At 34.9% G+C, this 16700-nt stretch overlaps 1 protein-coding gene across 1 annotated transcript in view; it reads right to left on the bottom strand.

Moving 5' to 3' along the window:
- RALGAPA1 (Ral GTPase activating protein catalytic subunit alpha 1) overlaps positions 1–16700 on the bottom strand; it is a 239831-nt gene that overhangs the window by 83973 nt on the left and 139158 nt on the right. The window contains exons 34-35 of the mRNA XM_081829769.1: positions 8031–8895; positions 5603–5674 (exon numbers count right to left, since the gene is read on the bottom strand). Coding sequence (XP_081685895.1) covers positions 5603–5674; positions 8031–8895 — 937 coding nt within the window. The remainder of the gene's footprint in view (positions 1–5602; positions 5675–8030; positions 8896–16700) is intronic.

Genomic DNA, 16700 nt, shown 5'->3' with positions numbered 1-16700 from the left:
TAGCCAAGGTATGAAAACAACCTGTGTTCATCAACAGATGAATGGATCAAGAAAATGTGGTATACATGTACAGTTGACCCTTGAACAAGAGGGGTCTGAACTGCATGGGTCTATTTATAAACAAATTTTTTTTCAGTAAATACAGTACAGTACTGTAAATGTATTTTCTCAGTAACATTTTTATATAGCTTACTTTAAGAATACAATATATACCACATATAAAATATATGTTAATTGACTTTATATTATCAGTAAGGCCTCCAGTCAAGAGTAGGCTATTGGTAGTTAAGTTTTTAGGAAGTCAAAGTTATATGCAGATATTGAACTGCATGGGGATGGGGTGAGGTTGGTGCTCTTAATTCCTGTGTTCTTCAAGGGCCAACTATACAATGAAATTCAGCCATAACAAAAGGAGGAAATCCTGCCATTTGTGACAACTTGGATGAAACCTGAAGGCATTATGCTAAGTGAAATAAGTCAGACAGAGACAGACAAATACTGTATGTTCTTACTTATATGTGGAATCTGAAAAAAATGAACTCACAGAAGCAGAGAACAGACTGGTTTCAGGGGTGGGGGATAGGGAAATGGGCAAAATGGGTGAAGGTGGTCAAAGGGTATAAACTTCCAGCTGTGAGATGAGTAAGTTCTGGGGAAGTAAAGTACAGCATAGTAACTATAGTTAACAGTACTGTATTATGTATTTAAAGGTTGCTAAGAGAGCGGATTTTTAAAGTTCTCATCACACAAAAAATTATAACTATGTGAGGTGATGAATGTGTTAACTAACCTTATTGTAGAAATCATTTTACAATATATATATTTATAAATCATTATGTTTAAACCATAAACTATCACAATGTTGTATGTCAATGCTATCTCAATAAAGCTAGAGGGAAAAAATTTTGAAGGGATGATATGGGAACACATAAATAAATTTTTTAAAAAGAGCAAAAAAAAAAATCCCACAAAACTAAAATGAGAAAAGGAATATAGCGGAATTATTATATGTGTGTATGTACTAATCTGTATTAGTATGCATTGAAAACCTCAATGAAAAGGAGTTTTGTAAAAAACCAAAAAACACTGAAGTTGACCCAAGAGCTAAAAGAAAACCCAGAGGCTAATAATGATGAAACAAACTGAAAGAATTAGAAATTTTACTAGTTATTCCAAATTTTCAAACAACAGATAATATTCGTTTCATGAAGCTGGTTATAATCTTAACTTTAAACATAGTAAGAACAGATAAAAAATTAAATAAATATAGAATATGCTTAGAAATGGGCTATACCCTAATTCAAAATTAAAGTCTAGTAAATTGAACACAACAGGAAGTCAAATGACCCAGTAGGTTATTCCAAGAATTATTTAATATTAGCAATCTAGTGATATTACATATACCTCAGTTAAGAAAGCAAAACTATATGAAAATTTGAATAGATGCTGAAAAAGATTCCAGTAACAGGATGTCCACTCTTACAACAGGTATTTAACACTGTAGTGCAAGTTCTAGTCAATGCAATAAAATGTAAGCAAAAATAGGCATAACTTTTAGAAAAGAGATTATTTGTAAGATAATTACATACCTAAACAGATCTGAATAGACAACTATAAAATGTTTAAAATAAATAAGAGAATTCACTAAAGTATTTGGATAGCAAAATATAATGGGAAAAAAATTCTATTTAGAATAGCGTAACAACAATAAAATAACCCTAAAAGTAATGTCTGGGTCTCAGAATAAATGAAAAACACACCATGATTATGAATGGGAAGAATGATGATAGCAAATGTACTTATTCTCTGCATATGAAAGTTTTACTGTAAATCAAAACCAAAATATCAATGGGATTTTTTTCCTGGAAAACAAGAGCGTAATTCTAACACGTATCCAGAAGAAAAGAAGAATATGTATGAATAGGGTGAGGAAGAAGACTGGGTCTATCAGATATTAAATTACAAAGCTATAATAATCACTAACATCTGCATAAAACTGATAGACAACTCAAGAGAAATGAACAGATAGCTCTGAAATAAACCGGTTAATATTTGATAAAGGAAACATCAAATCAATGAGAAAGTTATGGATTATTCAACAAATTATGGAAATAGACTATTCTCCAATATTCAAGCTAGTTCCATTTCTTATTCCATAAACTAAAATGTATTCCAGAAGAAATAAAGAATTAAATGTAAAATAATTACCATTCCTACCAAGTAATTATGGATCTAGAAGGAAATACAGTAGAACATTTAATTGATTTCAAGACAGAATTCTCTAAGCACAATAAGCAACTGAAAAAAATCCAAAGAAAGCAGACTGAGAAATAAAATTCCATAAAAATGAAAAACCTGTATGCTAAACAATATGAAGTTATTGAAAACCGAAAGCCAAACAACTAACTGGGAAAACTCCCACAATAAGTACAAAAGTTAATCCTTACATACACACATATGTAGAAGAGCTCCTGCAATTAAGAAAAATTTCCTTTTAAATAGAAAAAGGACACTAAGAGGGAATTTGAAAAAAGATTAAAATTTCTTACAAATACATGAAAGATACTAACTTCACTAGTAGTAAAGAACAATAAATTAAAGAGATACCATGATCTGCCTCCCAAGCTAGGAAAGATTTAGAAAATATGACCAATACCTTGTGTTGGCCAGATTGAAGTTATATTAGTGTTCTTACATAATGTTGGTACTAATTAGAAATTAGTACTTAGTGAAAAGTAATTCTGTAGTATGTATGGCCTGAAATTAGTTCTTATGCTTTGATGTAATAATTCCATTTCTAGGAACCTATCCTAGGGCAAGATAGTAAAAACAATGTCAATGTCCAATAATCATAGAACTTGGCACCATAAAAAATTATTTTTGAAAAATATCAAAATGCCTGAGGAAAATGCTCCCAACATGATAAAGTCCTTTTTAAAAGATAACTTACTGTATACATATTACTAGGATTCCAGTTTTTTAAAACAAAAAAATCATATGTATATCAAAAAAGACTGAAAATAAACAAATGTTCAGAATAGTGTTATAAATATATGGTTTATTTTTTTATTGTATATTTTCTATAATAACTAGAGAAACTAGACATTATTTTTAAAAGATTATTCTGAAAAAAGCTAAAAACCACAAAAACCAAAGAAGTGAGTAAAGATATTTTCTCATAAAATTTGGTAGTAAAAGGCATGAAAGGGATAGACTATAGCTTGAAAGGATGGTAACTGAGGACAGTTTTGTTTTCTTTTGTTTAAAGAAACGTAACAACTGTGCTTATGGTAAAGGGGTAAGTAGAAATACAAGATAAAGATGTGGTAACTTTTTGAAGATCCTAGAGCAAGCAGAGAAGGTAGGAGGTAGAAGTATAGATAGAAAAAAAAAAAAAGGTTTTTCTGAAACTGAAGGTGAGCAAGAAAAGATGGCTCAATATAGCAATTTTAAAGAGAAGTTATAAGGCGGAGTTGTTTGATATGGGAAAGGAATGAATAATCTTGTTTATTTTGCATTCCTACAGAATACTGCTGGCATGGTAGTCTGTTTCAAATGAATTCCCCAATTGCCAGAATCACTGGATTTAATTAGAGGTGTGACTAATGTGTGTTAAATATGAATGGGTGGAGGAAGAAAGGTTAGGAACTATTGTTCTACCAGACTGTCTTTCACATAGGAGGTCAAACATTTGAATTGAATCCTCAGTGAGGTTAGAGTAGAGATGATCTTTTGACTATAATGAAGGGCCTGAAGAACAAAGAAGTGGTAATAATTACTCTGAGGAACAAAGTAAGAAGTGAACAAGGGATAAGAAATTTGCCAAACAGTAGAGAAGGTATTGCTGAAGTAAAGGAGCATGAATCTACAGTAACTCTCTATATCACACTGGTTTGATCATTTTCTCTAGTAATATACTGCTGCCTAGGAGTAGAGAAAGTAGATGCGAAGAATGATTTGGATCAGGGGCGCCTGCATGGCTCAGTTGGTTAAGCAACAGACTCTTGGGTTTTGGCTCAGGTCATGATCTCAGGGTCCTGAGATCCAGCCCTGCATCAAGCTCCACGCTCAGTGGGGAGTCTGCTTAAGATTCTCTATCCCTCTGCTCCTCCCCCCCAACTCACAGGTGCATGTGCTCTCAATAAAATAAAATCTAAAAAAAAAAAAAGAATGATTCTGATCAGAGAATTGATTATAGTCATATATATATATATTGTCTATATATATATATATATAGTCTATATATATATATATACTTAAGTGGAAGAATAGTTTTGAGGATGTCAGAAATGGCATTTTTTTTTTTTTTTTAAAGATTTTATTTATTTCAGAGAGAGAGAATGAGAGACAGAGAGCATGAGAGGCAGGAGGGTCAGAGGGAGAAGCAGACTCCCTGCTCGGCAAAGTCCCGATGCGGGACTCGATCCTGGGACTGCAGGATCATGACCTGGGCCGAAGGCAGTCGCTTAACCAACTGAGCCACCCAGGCGCCCAGAAATGGCATTTTTATAGCTGACAATGTGCGAGTCTGCTGACAGGACCAATGAAATCAGAGGTGGGTGGCAGACTGACTGTGGGAACAGAAAAAGCAAAAAACTGGAAACATAAAAGTACAAAACACCAACTGACTAAGATGTGAGAGAGTGAGAAATGGATATTAAGTAGGTTGTGGATTTGAGATCTCAGAAATACAGGTATTCAAAGTATTGCTTTATTAATGTGTTTCTAGTTATACTGCCAAAAAACCCCATCCATAAATTTGATTTAGAGTCTAGACAAGAAAGTAACATATATACATGTCAACCTTACAGAAATTCCAGTTAAGTAATATTTTGCAGTTTCTAGTACTGGTTTCCCAGAAGTCTTGTTCATATACTATACATCAAGAACCTAGATACCATCAAAATAATGATGTAACAAGATTTTACACATCAAAACCCAAATGTAAACAGGTACATATCCAAGACCTTAATGAGAAATCAGATTTATAGCAATATAATAACCTATATCCATGTTCTTTGCTCCATTAATATTTTTTGTATGTACTAGCTTGTATTTTTTTTTTTTTTAAGATTTTATTTATTTTTTTGACAGAGAGAGAGATAGCGAGAGCAGAAACACAAGTAGGGGGAGTGGGAAAGGGAGAAGCAGGCTTCCCGTGGAGGAGGGAGCCCAACGCAGGGCTCGATCCCAGTACCCTGGGATCATGACCTGAGCCGAAGGCAGATGTTTAACGACTGAGCCACCCAGGCATCCCATGTACTAGCTTGTATTCACCGGTCATTTCACTTGAGACCTCCAAGACTAATCAAAAGGGTATATTTGGAACGTCTAACTATGGGAAAACCAAGGGACATTTTTTAAGTTCAGTTAGATTTCTGCCATCAAAAGAATTCTGAAATGCATTAAAAAGGTATAAACTATTCAAAGATACCAAACATTTTAATGTAGTCCTGCATTTTTTTCAAAAAGTTTATTATTTAAAGGTATAAGTAAATCAAATGTCTCTGTTCAGAAAGTCAACAATACAGTATTATTCACACATAAATAGAAATAGCTGACAGTTGCTAGTTATAAATCTGAAGGTTCTCCAACAACTTACCACTGTCTTGAATCCAAGTTCCTAAGTTCTCTAAGTAGTTTCTCATTTTTCTTCAAGAGATGAAAGCTCCTCCTAAATAGAGAGATTTATAAACATTTTCATCACCTTTGCAGTGAATGACATGACAGTCCCGGAAATACTTTCCACTCTACTCATGCAACTTTTAAACACTTTTCTTGCCTTTTCATGCTTCTAACACAAAGGAGAACAGACCCTAAAAGAAATGTAAAGAATAAATGTCATTATTTCTACCGAGGCCCTCATAGATTTCTGTCAGTGGATCATTATCTATTGATCACTTCAATTTTTCCTTGCAGATGCTGTGAGCTTCTCAAACTCATATCCAGAAAAATGGATAAAAGTACTTGCAGGTTCCTTCTCAAGAGTTTCCTAAAAATATTTAAGAAAGTTGCTCCTAATGAGAAATAAAATATTCACAAAATCTAAATCATTATCAAGTAAGCATATGTAATCCAGATGGAATTTGCTTTCTTCCTTATGTTACCTTACAGGTATTTTTTACACTATGAAGCAATGTAGACATTTTACCAAATACATTCTTTATGTGCTAAATACATACAAATTATATTCATGAAATCAGTGCTTGCTGTGGTAAAATACAGCTTCCCACCTTTAATTTTCCTCAAGAGCCAATATATGAACCATCCTACAGCAAGAGAGAGTAGAATGCACTTACATGAGTGGCAATTACCTACACTTGGACATACCATAAGGCAAACTGTATTCCTGACATGTCTTCCCCATAAAGCAGAGAATACTGCCTTCTAATAAATGGAAGCGTTTAAATTAAGTAAGGTTATAAACACTATTCAAGCAAGTAGAATTCCATTTCAGTGCTTCATCTGCATTTAAATTACTTTAAAGATTTATTTGTCCAGTGATACCTGAGTTCCCCTCCTACTACAAATTGAACAAAAACAATACATTAAATAATGTCGTGTCTTCCACATCCCTACAGCTTTTAGTATCATAGAAATTTAAAAAATAAATGTATAATGATGCTTTATACTAGTGTACAACTTGGTATTTTATGTACATTATCTAAATTTTCACCACTATGTGAGGTGGGAGTTATTTCTTCAACTTATAGCCTGAAGCTTAATGGTTAAATGACTCTAACCTGGTTCTTCTGATTTAAATCTAATGCCTTTTCATTTAACTCTTACCCAACTTACATGAATACTTGGTGTTAACTGCAAGCTTTTTGCAACATGTGTAAGAAAACAAAATTTAAAAAAATGAAATACAGATTCTTTTCCTGATTTGATGATAAACCTTGAGTTAACTTCTCTGATACAAACAAGAAAAGATCATATTGTTATTTGTCAAAAAAACCCGTTAGGCTTATGTAACATAATAAGAAATATGTACTTGGGCTCTGCCCCAGTTCCTGACACAGAGCTCCTAAAACTCTTGTTATTTCCTGAGCAATGAAGGTGACAGGAACATCTTACAGAGTTCCTAAATCTCTTGCAATTTCCCTGGTAATAGGAGAATCTTCTGTTCTGATGAGGTGATGCTTGGTGGGCTCCTGGATAACTTTAGGATGGGGCTTGGTCATCCGAAGGCACAAACCATGATTAGAAGCTTGGAACTTTCAGCCACCCCTATGGGGAGGGGAGACTAGCTGGAGACTGAGTTAATAATTAATCATGCCTATGTGAAGAGGCCTCTATAACAATCCCTAAACCATGAGGTTCAAAGAGCTTCCTGGTTAGTCAACTCAAGTCAATGTGCTGGGTCGGTGGCAGACCCCAACTCCGCAGGAACAGAAGCTCCTGCACTTGGGAACCTTCCAGACTTCATCCTATGTACTTCATTTGTCTGTTCATCTGTATCCTTTAACTACCTTTTATAATAAACTGCTGAACAGAAGTAAATGTTTTGTGAGCCATTATAGCTAATTATCAAACCTGAGGAGGTAGTTATCTGATTTATAGCTAGTTGGTCAGAAATATGGACTTTCAATTGTGTCTGAAGTGGGGGGCAGTCTTGTGGGTCTGAGCCCTCAATCTGTTTGTGCTAACTCCAGTTAGTGCTGGACCTGCCTGGTGTGGAAAACCCACCTATTTGGTGTCAGAAGTGTCATAAGAAAAAAAAGTTTTTCCTATTAGCTTACGTGAAGGTTGGAAAAATAAGATATTTTTTCAATTATATGAGCTGTAATTTCAAAGTCAGAAAGTTCTACCAGTCATTATGAAAATGTTAATAGTTAATTTATTGAGTTATCTTTTTATTCCCTTGAATCCTGATACAACTCAGTCATCTCAAAAAAAAAAATCTGTCCAAAAGCCAAAGAACTAATTGGTAGATAAAATTTAGTGAGGAAAAGAAGAGAAACTAAAATGCCTGATCAAAAGATGAATAAGACTAATGTTAAAAAAAAAAAATTCTCTTTTATTCTTACCTTTTGTCCCAGGAATTCATTCCCAATATACTAAGAAGCAATCTGCAATAATAAAATGCTGACTGAGGCTTTTGAGGTGTTGGTTCATCTTGCTCCACAGCTTTCATGTTTAAGTCATTAAAGTGTTTCTCAACAAATTCTTTTTCCTCTGTATGCTGCTTAAGGATAGCATTAATAACATCATTTTCCTGTTTTTCAGAAATGCACACAGGTTGTGGAGCAGGAATATTAAGTGAGATTCCAGTTCTCTGTAAGCATTCAGGACTAGTTATACCTAAATACTGCAAAAGCTCGTCAAGAACATCTTCTTCATCTCTTATGGTATCCCAAGTTGGTACAGTTTCTCTAAATCCTCTTTTAAACTGGAGGGAAATCCCATCATTTACTGTTATATCTTCTAAGCATTCATTAGATGTAGGAGGCTCTTCTGGCTTCTCTTGGCGAGACAATGAAAGTACGAGCGATGTAGCCTCTGACAAGCCACTCACAGGAGGTGGTCCATACAGAATGGCAGAATCCCATGAATATTTTCCGGAGAGATCACGTACTATGATTCTAACATTTGAATTGGCTGACGCAAGGCCAGCAGATAAACCTCCTCCGGGTATACTCTCTTCTGATCTGATCTGGATACAGGAGACTAAGGTTGTATTGTTCAACACAAAGAACTGGATATTTGGACTCTCAAAGAGTTCAGGAGAAAGTTCAGTACTTTCACTGTAATGATTGTCATGATTTTCACACACCTGACTTGTTAGCATAGCAGGACCACCACTCATTGGATAATGGCCCAAGTGATTTACCAGATGTGTAATAACAGTGCGGGCGGCTATCGAGATTAATCCTTGCTGCATTTGAGTTTTCACTAGAAATAAGAAATATAAGTGAGTGGGAATACTGCTGCTTCCTAGGAAGTCATGTTAACAATGAAATTATTAGACAACAAATGGAGATTTCTTCACATTATCAAAATCACATTAAAATATTAGAGTAAATATGAATATTTCCAATTCAGATTCTGTACTACAGGAATGATGGCAAAGAAGAAAATTCTCTTTGATGAAGTTTTGTTAATTTTATGAAAAAGCCCTTTTTCAAAGTTTTGCTTATGGAGTCATAATTTAAACTTAAGCCTTTATATGTAAGTCATACTTTAAAAGAAGGATCCCAAGTATTATAAATCACCTGAAATCGCTTAGTATACACATTAGAAAGCCAATGAAATCCAAATGACAAGTTTCTTATGAGTAAATTCAGAGAGACAGCATGCCTTAAATGTCATTTAATTATGGCTTTTATCACAGATATAAAAGTTTCAGAGAAAAGTAATCCTTCACTAAACTTTAGGAGTCAGAATCAATTTAAACAGTAAGTTGGTATAGCCAGTATATGCCACAAAAACTTTATTTTAAGGGAAAGCAAATTTTATGGGACTGCTTATGTATTATATTTTTATAAGATACTCTTCTGGGTCATTGTGACCTAGTCTGAGCAGTTAAGTTGTATGTAAGAAGCATATTTCCTTCCTTCCTTAAACACCTTAGGGATAACAAATAGATAAAGAGCATACCCATATGAGTAATTTAAAAAAAAAAATCATACCAAAGAGTAAAAAAAGAAAGCTCAAAGAATATAGCACTCAGAGGCCTGAAATGTCAGGACCTCAAGGAAGAGGAAAAGGGAAAAAGAAGGCAGAAAACACAGAGAATAAAGGGAGGAAGGGAGAAGTGGAGATAGACAATAACTTGTCAAAGCCCACTAGCCAAAGACTGCCAGTGTGATCCTAAGTAGGGCTGATGTGGAAGTCAGTTCTGAAATAAGTGGCATCAGGAAGTGGAGACAGTTTGGTTACGATTATCTTGATACTTTTCATCCAGGAGGCAGGGGAAGAGCTGTCATTGGTAAGCAAGTACTCATCATTCATGTTAGGATGTTTAGTTGTGTGTTTGTATGTTTACTGTGTTCTTGTCTTATTTAATTATAGACATGATTACAGAATGACTGTGTCTCCATAATGTTCTACCATAGTCTTAGAGTGATCTGTCTGAGTATTGTTTATATTCTAAAAGGATTTTAATCATTTGGGAATACTATGGCCTACCTGCCATAATAAGTCTACATTTGATCTAAATCTAAATCTAGATTTGATCCTGATGACCAAAGCATTATCTACATGTAATAAATGCCTTAGTTTTAAGTGTACTTTGTGATGTATTTTGGTAACTGTACAGAACTGTGTAACCACCCAACATAATATATAGTAAAATTCCCACATAAAAAAGAATAAATTTTATTTTATGTAAATTATATATCAGTAAACCCTACTTTAAAAGTTTATAAGGACAGGGGCGTCTGAGTGGCTCAGTCGGTTGAACGGCTGCTTTCAGCTTAGGTCATGATCCCAGGGTCCTGGGATCGAGCCCCGCATCGGGCTCCCTGCTTGGCGAGGAGCCTACTTCTCCTTCTCCCTCACTTGTGCTCTCTCGCTCTCTCTCAAATTAATAAATAAAGTCTTAAAAAAAAAGTTTATAAGGACATTAGCTTGTGCACTGCTCATATGATACTTAAAAAGAGGAAAGAGAAAAGAAAAGTGTTACATTTTCAAGGCCACAGCCCTCAAGGTTGGAAACAACACACTGGCTATAGGCAGAGATCAGCAAGAAACCAGCAGCTGTGCCATTAACAGCAAAAACATCTTCTTCCATTATTCCAACTCTAAAAAAGAACAGTTTTCTCTGGCCTTTGGTTGATTTTGAAATGTTAAGAGTTTCAAAATTTTAATCTTCCATTATCAATCAAGTTTGTGAACTTGAAGTAATCCTTCACTAAACTTCAGTAAACTGAATATTTTTCAGTTTACTTAAAAAGTTCCAGTTACATTGAGTTGTTCTTCAATTATAAATACGGCTAGTTCCGAAAATCAGCTATTCAACACTAGATAACACCAAATGATTAACCTTAATTCAATCCTACATTTTTAAGACCATATGCAAGCCAAGTAATAAGATATGTCACTGGATGATGAGAAACAGAGAGGTGGCTTGAATCTAGTGTCTGCTTTCCCTTCCCTCATTATAACAGAATTTAATGAAGGTTCACGCTGTTAGGGGCCTTACACACAATCTAGCCAATACCTGTCATTTTGAACATGAGGACAAGTGGGTACACGAGTTAAGGGATTTATTTGCCATAGAAGAACAAGGCTGGTCTTTTGCTTCCCAGTTCAGTGTTATTTCCATCTTTACCACAACTCTAATTTTCATATTTTTCTCTTTTGTTAAAATGCCCCTTTCTTTTGGCAAATCACTGTGACATATGGAAATAATGAATTCAAAATTTGTTTTTTCTTTGTATAGTAACTTCAAAATAGTATTATTTAGTGTAAAGTACCATATAAAAGGGCCAGATCAATTGAAAAGCTCATTTAAATAAGACTAAATCACATTTTAAATGGTAATAAAAATCATAATTAAAGACATTAAAAATTTTTTTGATGTATGAAAAAAATTTTGTTCTTTCTTTTTCCTTCTTTCCTTTTGAGTGATAAACTTAAATAGGTGACTTGTTCTAAGCAGTGAATCTTTTTTGCAGAGCATTTCTGAAGTGAAAGAATGTAATTTAATAGAAGCAGATCACAAAACAGAGACAAATTCCTGACACTGTTTCTGGCCTGAGCTGTGATCATGGACAAATCACATACAACACCTTAAACCCCCTTTTTCTCTAAAAATAATACAGATTTCTTATAAAGATGAATTGAAAACTCATATAAAAAATTGGATATAACAGAAGCAATATAAATCATTCAATTTTGAGAGCATTATAAGTAACACAGGTTTTATGAGTTCCTTTTTCAAACTTACTAATAAATAAAACTGCAAAAACAAGCCCCACTCTTTACCTACAACAAACCTCTAAGCCCAGGTACCTGTCCATCCTATACATCCTCTTCTCAAAGGAAGAGATAGTGGGAATGAAGTTCAAATGAGCTTGTTCACAAATCTGTCATAATTATTAACACTGAGAGTACTTAAAAAATATATTCAGATTTTAAATGTAGGTAACAGCATTTTCTTTCCTAAGCTGCTTCTCTTCAGGATATATATAAATATGAAAGGATAAAAATATGTCAACTTGTTAACTGGGCAATTTTATTTAGATTTTTTTTTGAGTTATAAACTATAGAACGATGTATCTCTCTTCTACATATCTATTTAGATATAAAGAAAATACATGGAATTCTCTAAATATTGAAAATGAAATTCTAAATAAATAGCTTTATGAGAAAATGCAACATGAAGATATCGATGCTTCTAAGGCTTTGTGTAACTGGCATTCATTTAAATAAGTCTATTCAGGGTTGTCTTTTCAGACTGTCAGATTAAACAAACCCTACAGCATTTGCAGCAAACCCATAATTACAGATTATTATGGCATACAAAAGCAGCAAGACATAAAAAGCTGCAGCAATTCATTGCACTGTAATAGAACATGCAGAGGAAGTTAATTTTGGCAAATGCTTTAAATATTAGCTTTGCATAATATGTATAGGTGAAACTATAATTAGGACAGAATGAATCCTTTGGAGCCTCCTTTCACTCTGACCCTGCAAATGATGACTTTTTGCTAATAAGACTACTGCCATTTGACAAAAAGCCAACTTTACTACCTTGCTTTATTATTTAGTGAATTTAATAATTACAGCCACTCCTGCCAATAGTTCTCAAATCAGACTTGTTCAATCCAATACTGAGCTTATTATGGACACTCTATGTTTAGAAATCTTTGGCCAAAAAAGTACTTGAAGATGATGAAGCATGCCTTAGACAAGGGCACAGTGATTAGTCACTTTGCCACGTTAAAAAAACACAACACAGCATGTAGTCACTACAGACCACAGAATCACCTCCTGTTGGCCTACAGCTGTTCCCAAAAGGTTCTGCATTTGTCTGGTCTTTTATATCTTTAAGAAATTCCAAAGGGTACAACTTAATACATTTAGAGAATAATACTCCAAAGAGTATTTGGTATCAGTATAAAGTTCATCTATTTAAATCTTTACTTTTGTATCTTCTCCAGTGACTATTAATGGTATAGATTTTGTCTGAAATACATTAAAACCTCTCTTTACATAAGTAAACTATTTATTTCACTGTTTAACAAGTGTGCTATAATACCCTGAATCAAACTTTATCATTTTACCCTAAAAAAACAACTAATCTTTTCATAAAACTTTGTTTTCAAGTAAAATAAACACTCCTTTTTACTATACTAAATCTAAAGAAATAATATGTAAAGTTGCCTATATATCAATTATGGTCTAAATTATTTTTCTATACTATACTTCCCAGTGTATCTCTACTATATCTGAGCTAAAATTTATATCTCACATTCTTATTTCACTTGTATATAGCTGACCCTTGAACAATATGGGGGTTAGGGTGCCAACTGCCCCCCATGCAGCTGAAAGTCCATGTTTTTGACTTCCCAAAACCTTAACTCCCAATAGCTTACTGTTGACAGGAAGCCTTACCAATGGCATAGCAGGTGACTAACACGTATTTGGATTGTTATATGTATTATATACTGTATTCTTACAATGAAGTAAGCTAGAGAAAAGAAGATAATAAGAGAAAATACATTTATAGTAAAAAAACAAACAAAAAAACCCAAAACCCATGTGTAAGTGGACCTGCGCAGTTCAAGCCTGTGTTGGTCAGGTCAACTGTATCTGTGTTTTGGACAAACTATTAGCAACTTGTGATCAACCCCAAACCCTAGCCCTATTTCTTTGATGTGTAACTTCCGATCTTCACTTGCATTCTACATCACCAATCCATTATCATGGCCACATCTTAGATGTCTTAATCATTTATAACTATTCCACCTTTAAAAACCAAACTCCTCCAAGGGGCGCCTGGGTGGCTCAGTCGGTTAAGCGGCTGCCTTCGGCTCAGGTCATGATCCCAGGGTCCTGGGATCGAGCCCCACGTCAGGCTCCCTGCTCAATGGAGAGCTTGCTTCTTCCTCTCCCTCTCCCTGCTGTTCTGCCTACTTGTGCTCTCTCTCTCTCTGTCAAATAAATAAAATCTTTAAAAAAAAAAAAAAAAAAAAAAACCAAACTCCTTAACAGCTTACTCTTTGACCACAATCAACTAATCTAGTGATTTTCCCATTCTGTTTTGTAGAGCCCTTGGAGAATGCTTTTGGAGATGGGCAGAAGAGAAGTCAGTAGGATCCCAGGCCTCCACCCTGCTGCAGCTCTACTTCTAGAAGTTTTACAAATTGGGCTTCCTTGTGAAATTTATTTTATGTAAAACTCCTTGTGAAGGGGTTCTACTGCTTAAAAACTCATTTTAAAAACTACTGTCTGTAAGACTGTTGAATCACAGACCTGTACCTCTGAAACAAACAATGCATTATATGTTCAAAAAAAAAAGAAGATAGTAGGAAGGGAAAAATGAAGGGGGGGAAATCAGAGGGGGAGATGAACCATGAGAGACTATGGACTCTGTGAAACAAACTGAGGGTTCTAGAGGGGAAGGGGGGGTGGGGGGATGGGTTAGCCTGGTGATGGGTATTAAAGAGGGCACATACTGCATGGAGCACTGGGTGTTATATGCAAACAATGAATCATGGAACACTACATCAAAAACTAATGATGTAATGTATGGTGATTAACATAATAAAAACAAACAAACAACTGCTGTCTTAACATACTGATGCTCTCCGTGACTGTAAACCTCAGCTGCATATTAATCACCTGCAAAGCTTTAAAAAATCCTAGCTATCCCAAATTAAGATATCAAAATCTCTATGGATGGGAACAGAGCAGCAGTAATTTAATATGCAACTAAGGCTGAGAATCACTGTTCTCTTTTTTTTTTTTTTTTTTTTTGAGGGAGAGAGAGTGTGTGAGAGCTGGAGAGAGAGCACAGAGGGAGAGGGAGAAGCAGGCTCCCCACTGAGCAGGGAGCCTGTTGCGGGGCTCGATCCCAGGACCCTGGGATCATGAACTGAGCTGAAGGCAGCCACTTAACCGACTGAGCCACCCAGGTACCCCTTGAGAATCACTGTTCTAACTTCTTATTACCAGTATCTACTTTATGATTCACTGGATCATTCCATTTTCCTCTAACTTATTAGACATTTCTAAGCATCAGTTTAATCCTCACTAAGCCTAAATTCCATGGCTAAATCATATACTAATACTCTGAAAGTCATAGTTCCCATGTTTTTCCACCACATCCACCTTACTGAATGCTGACTAGTACAACCAAAACTTTGTAGTTTCCATTTTCTGTTGGACTCTCAATAACTTCTGCCAATTCCCTTAATTTACTTCCATTTTCTTCTTCTTTCTGGGTCAGGATAAGGGCTAATATTAGCACCTATACTTTCTAGCTCACTCTTCAGGAACTTCGCCATACTAATGATCCCCTTCTCATCTTCCTTCTCAGCTTATAATTAAAAGTTCAATTCTCTTCAATCTTAGAACTCCCTTACCCTTGAATTATCCTTTAGCTCACCACTGTCTTACCACTTTTCTTTTTTACACAGTCAAGCTTCTATAAAGAGTACTTTTGATAAATGGTTCTATTTCTTTAACTACTCCTTGCTCCTCAACCGACAGCCATCCACTTCTCCCTCCTACTTCTCTGCTGAAATTAAAGCAGACATGTTTTTCAGCCTTTCTATATTTGACCTATCACTTAATACCAGTGCCCAGGTCTTTTAAATACCTTTTTCATGTTTTTATTTCTGAGAAATTACTCTCTCCCAGTTTTCCTTCCTTTCCAACTTTTCTCAGAACACACACAAACACAAGCATGCACGCATATGTGCACACACACAAATAAATATTCCTAACAATGACCTCTCTGCTATATTCGACATCTGCATATACAACAAACTGCCTGCTAGTGGTCTTCATATGTATAGTCAACAGGCACCCCAAACTAAACCATTTCCAACACTGCCCTCCTCATTTTCCCTCTCAAACCTCTAACCTTTCTCATATTCTTGGTCTACTTTGGGGGAAATCTAACCAATTTAAGCCTTAAGCAACTCTTGTTTGGCCTACTGCAATAGCCTCATCATTGGTCTCTCTGCTCCTGGGTTAACCTCCCTAAAACCAATCTAACATACCAAAGATCAGCAAACTCTTTTTTGTAAGGGGCCAGATAGTAAAAATTTTCAGTTTTATGGACCACATGATCTCCTCCGTAACTGTACAACACTACTGTTGTTGCACAAAAGCAGCCATCATGATATGAAAATGAACAGTACGGATGTAAATAAAACTTTATTTACAGAAACAGGTGGAAGACATGGGCCATAATCTTCTAAGTCCTATAAAATACTGCTTTCAAACTGTTCTTAATACTAAGTTTATCATGTATATAACCTTCTTAAAAACCCTTCAATAACTGCTAGGTTCCTCTGGACTACCTCCATAATTCTTAAATGTAGTTTTACTTCTATACTCATATTTATTTATTTACATCTTTCCCTTATATGAGAAAGTAAACTCTCTGAATGTAGAAACAATGTGGCTTAAAAAAAATGTTACTGAGTTCACTACCTATCAAGAACTATGCAAAGGGTTTTACACATCCTATCTTATTCAGTACTCAAAACAACCATGAGGGAATAAATATTATTATCCCC

Source organism: Leptonychotes weddellii, chromosome 9 (assembly GCF_054177405.1).
Source record: "Leptonychotes weddellii isolate Sample4059 chromosome 9, ASM5417740v2, whole genome shotgun sequence".
Taxonomy (NCBI): domain Eukaryota; kingdom Metazoa; phylum Chordata; class Mammalia; order Carnivora; family Phocidae; genus Leptonychotes; species Leptonychotes weddellii.
The sequence above is the reverse complement of the archived record's forward strand: the minus strand, read 5'-3'. Positions and strand labels throughout refer to the sequence as shown.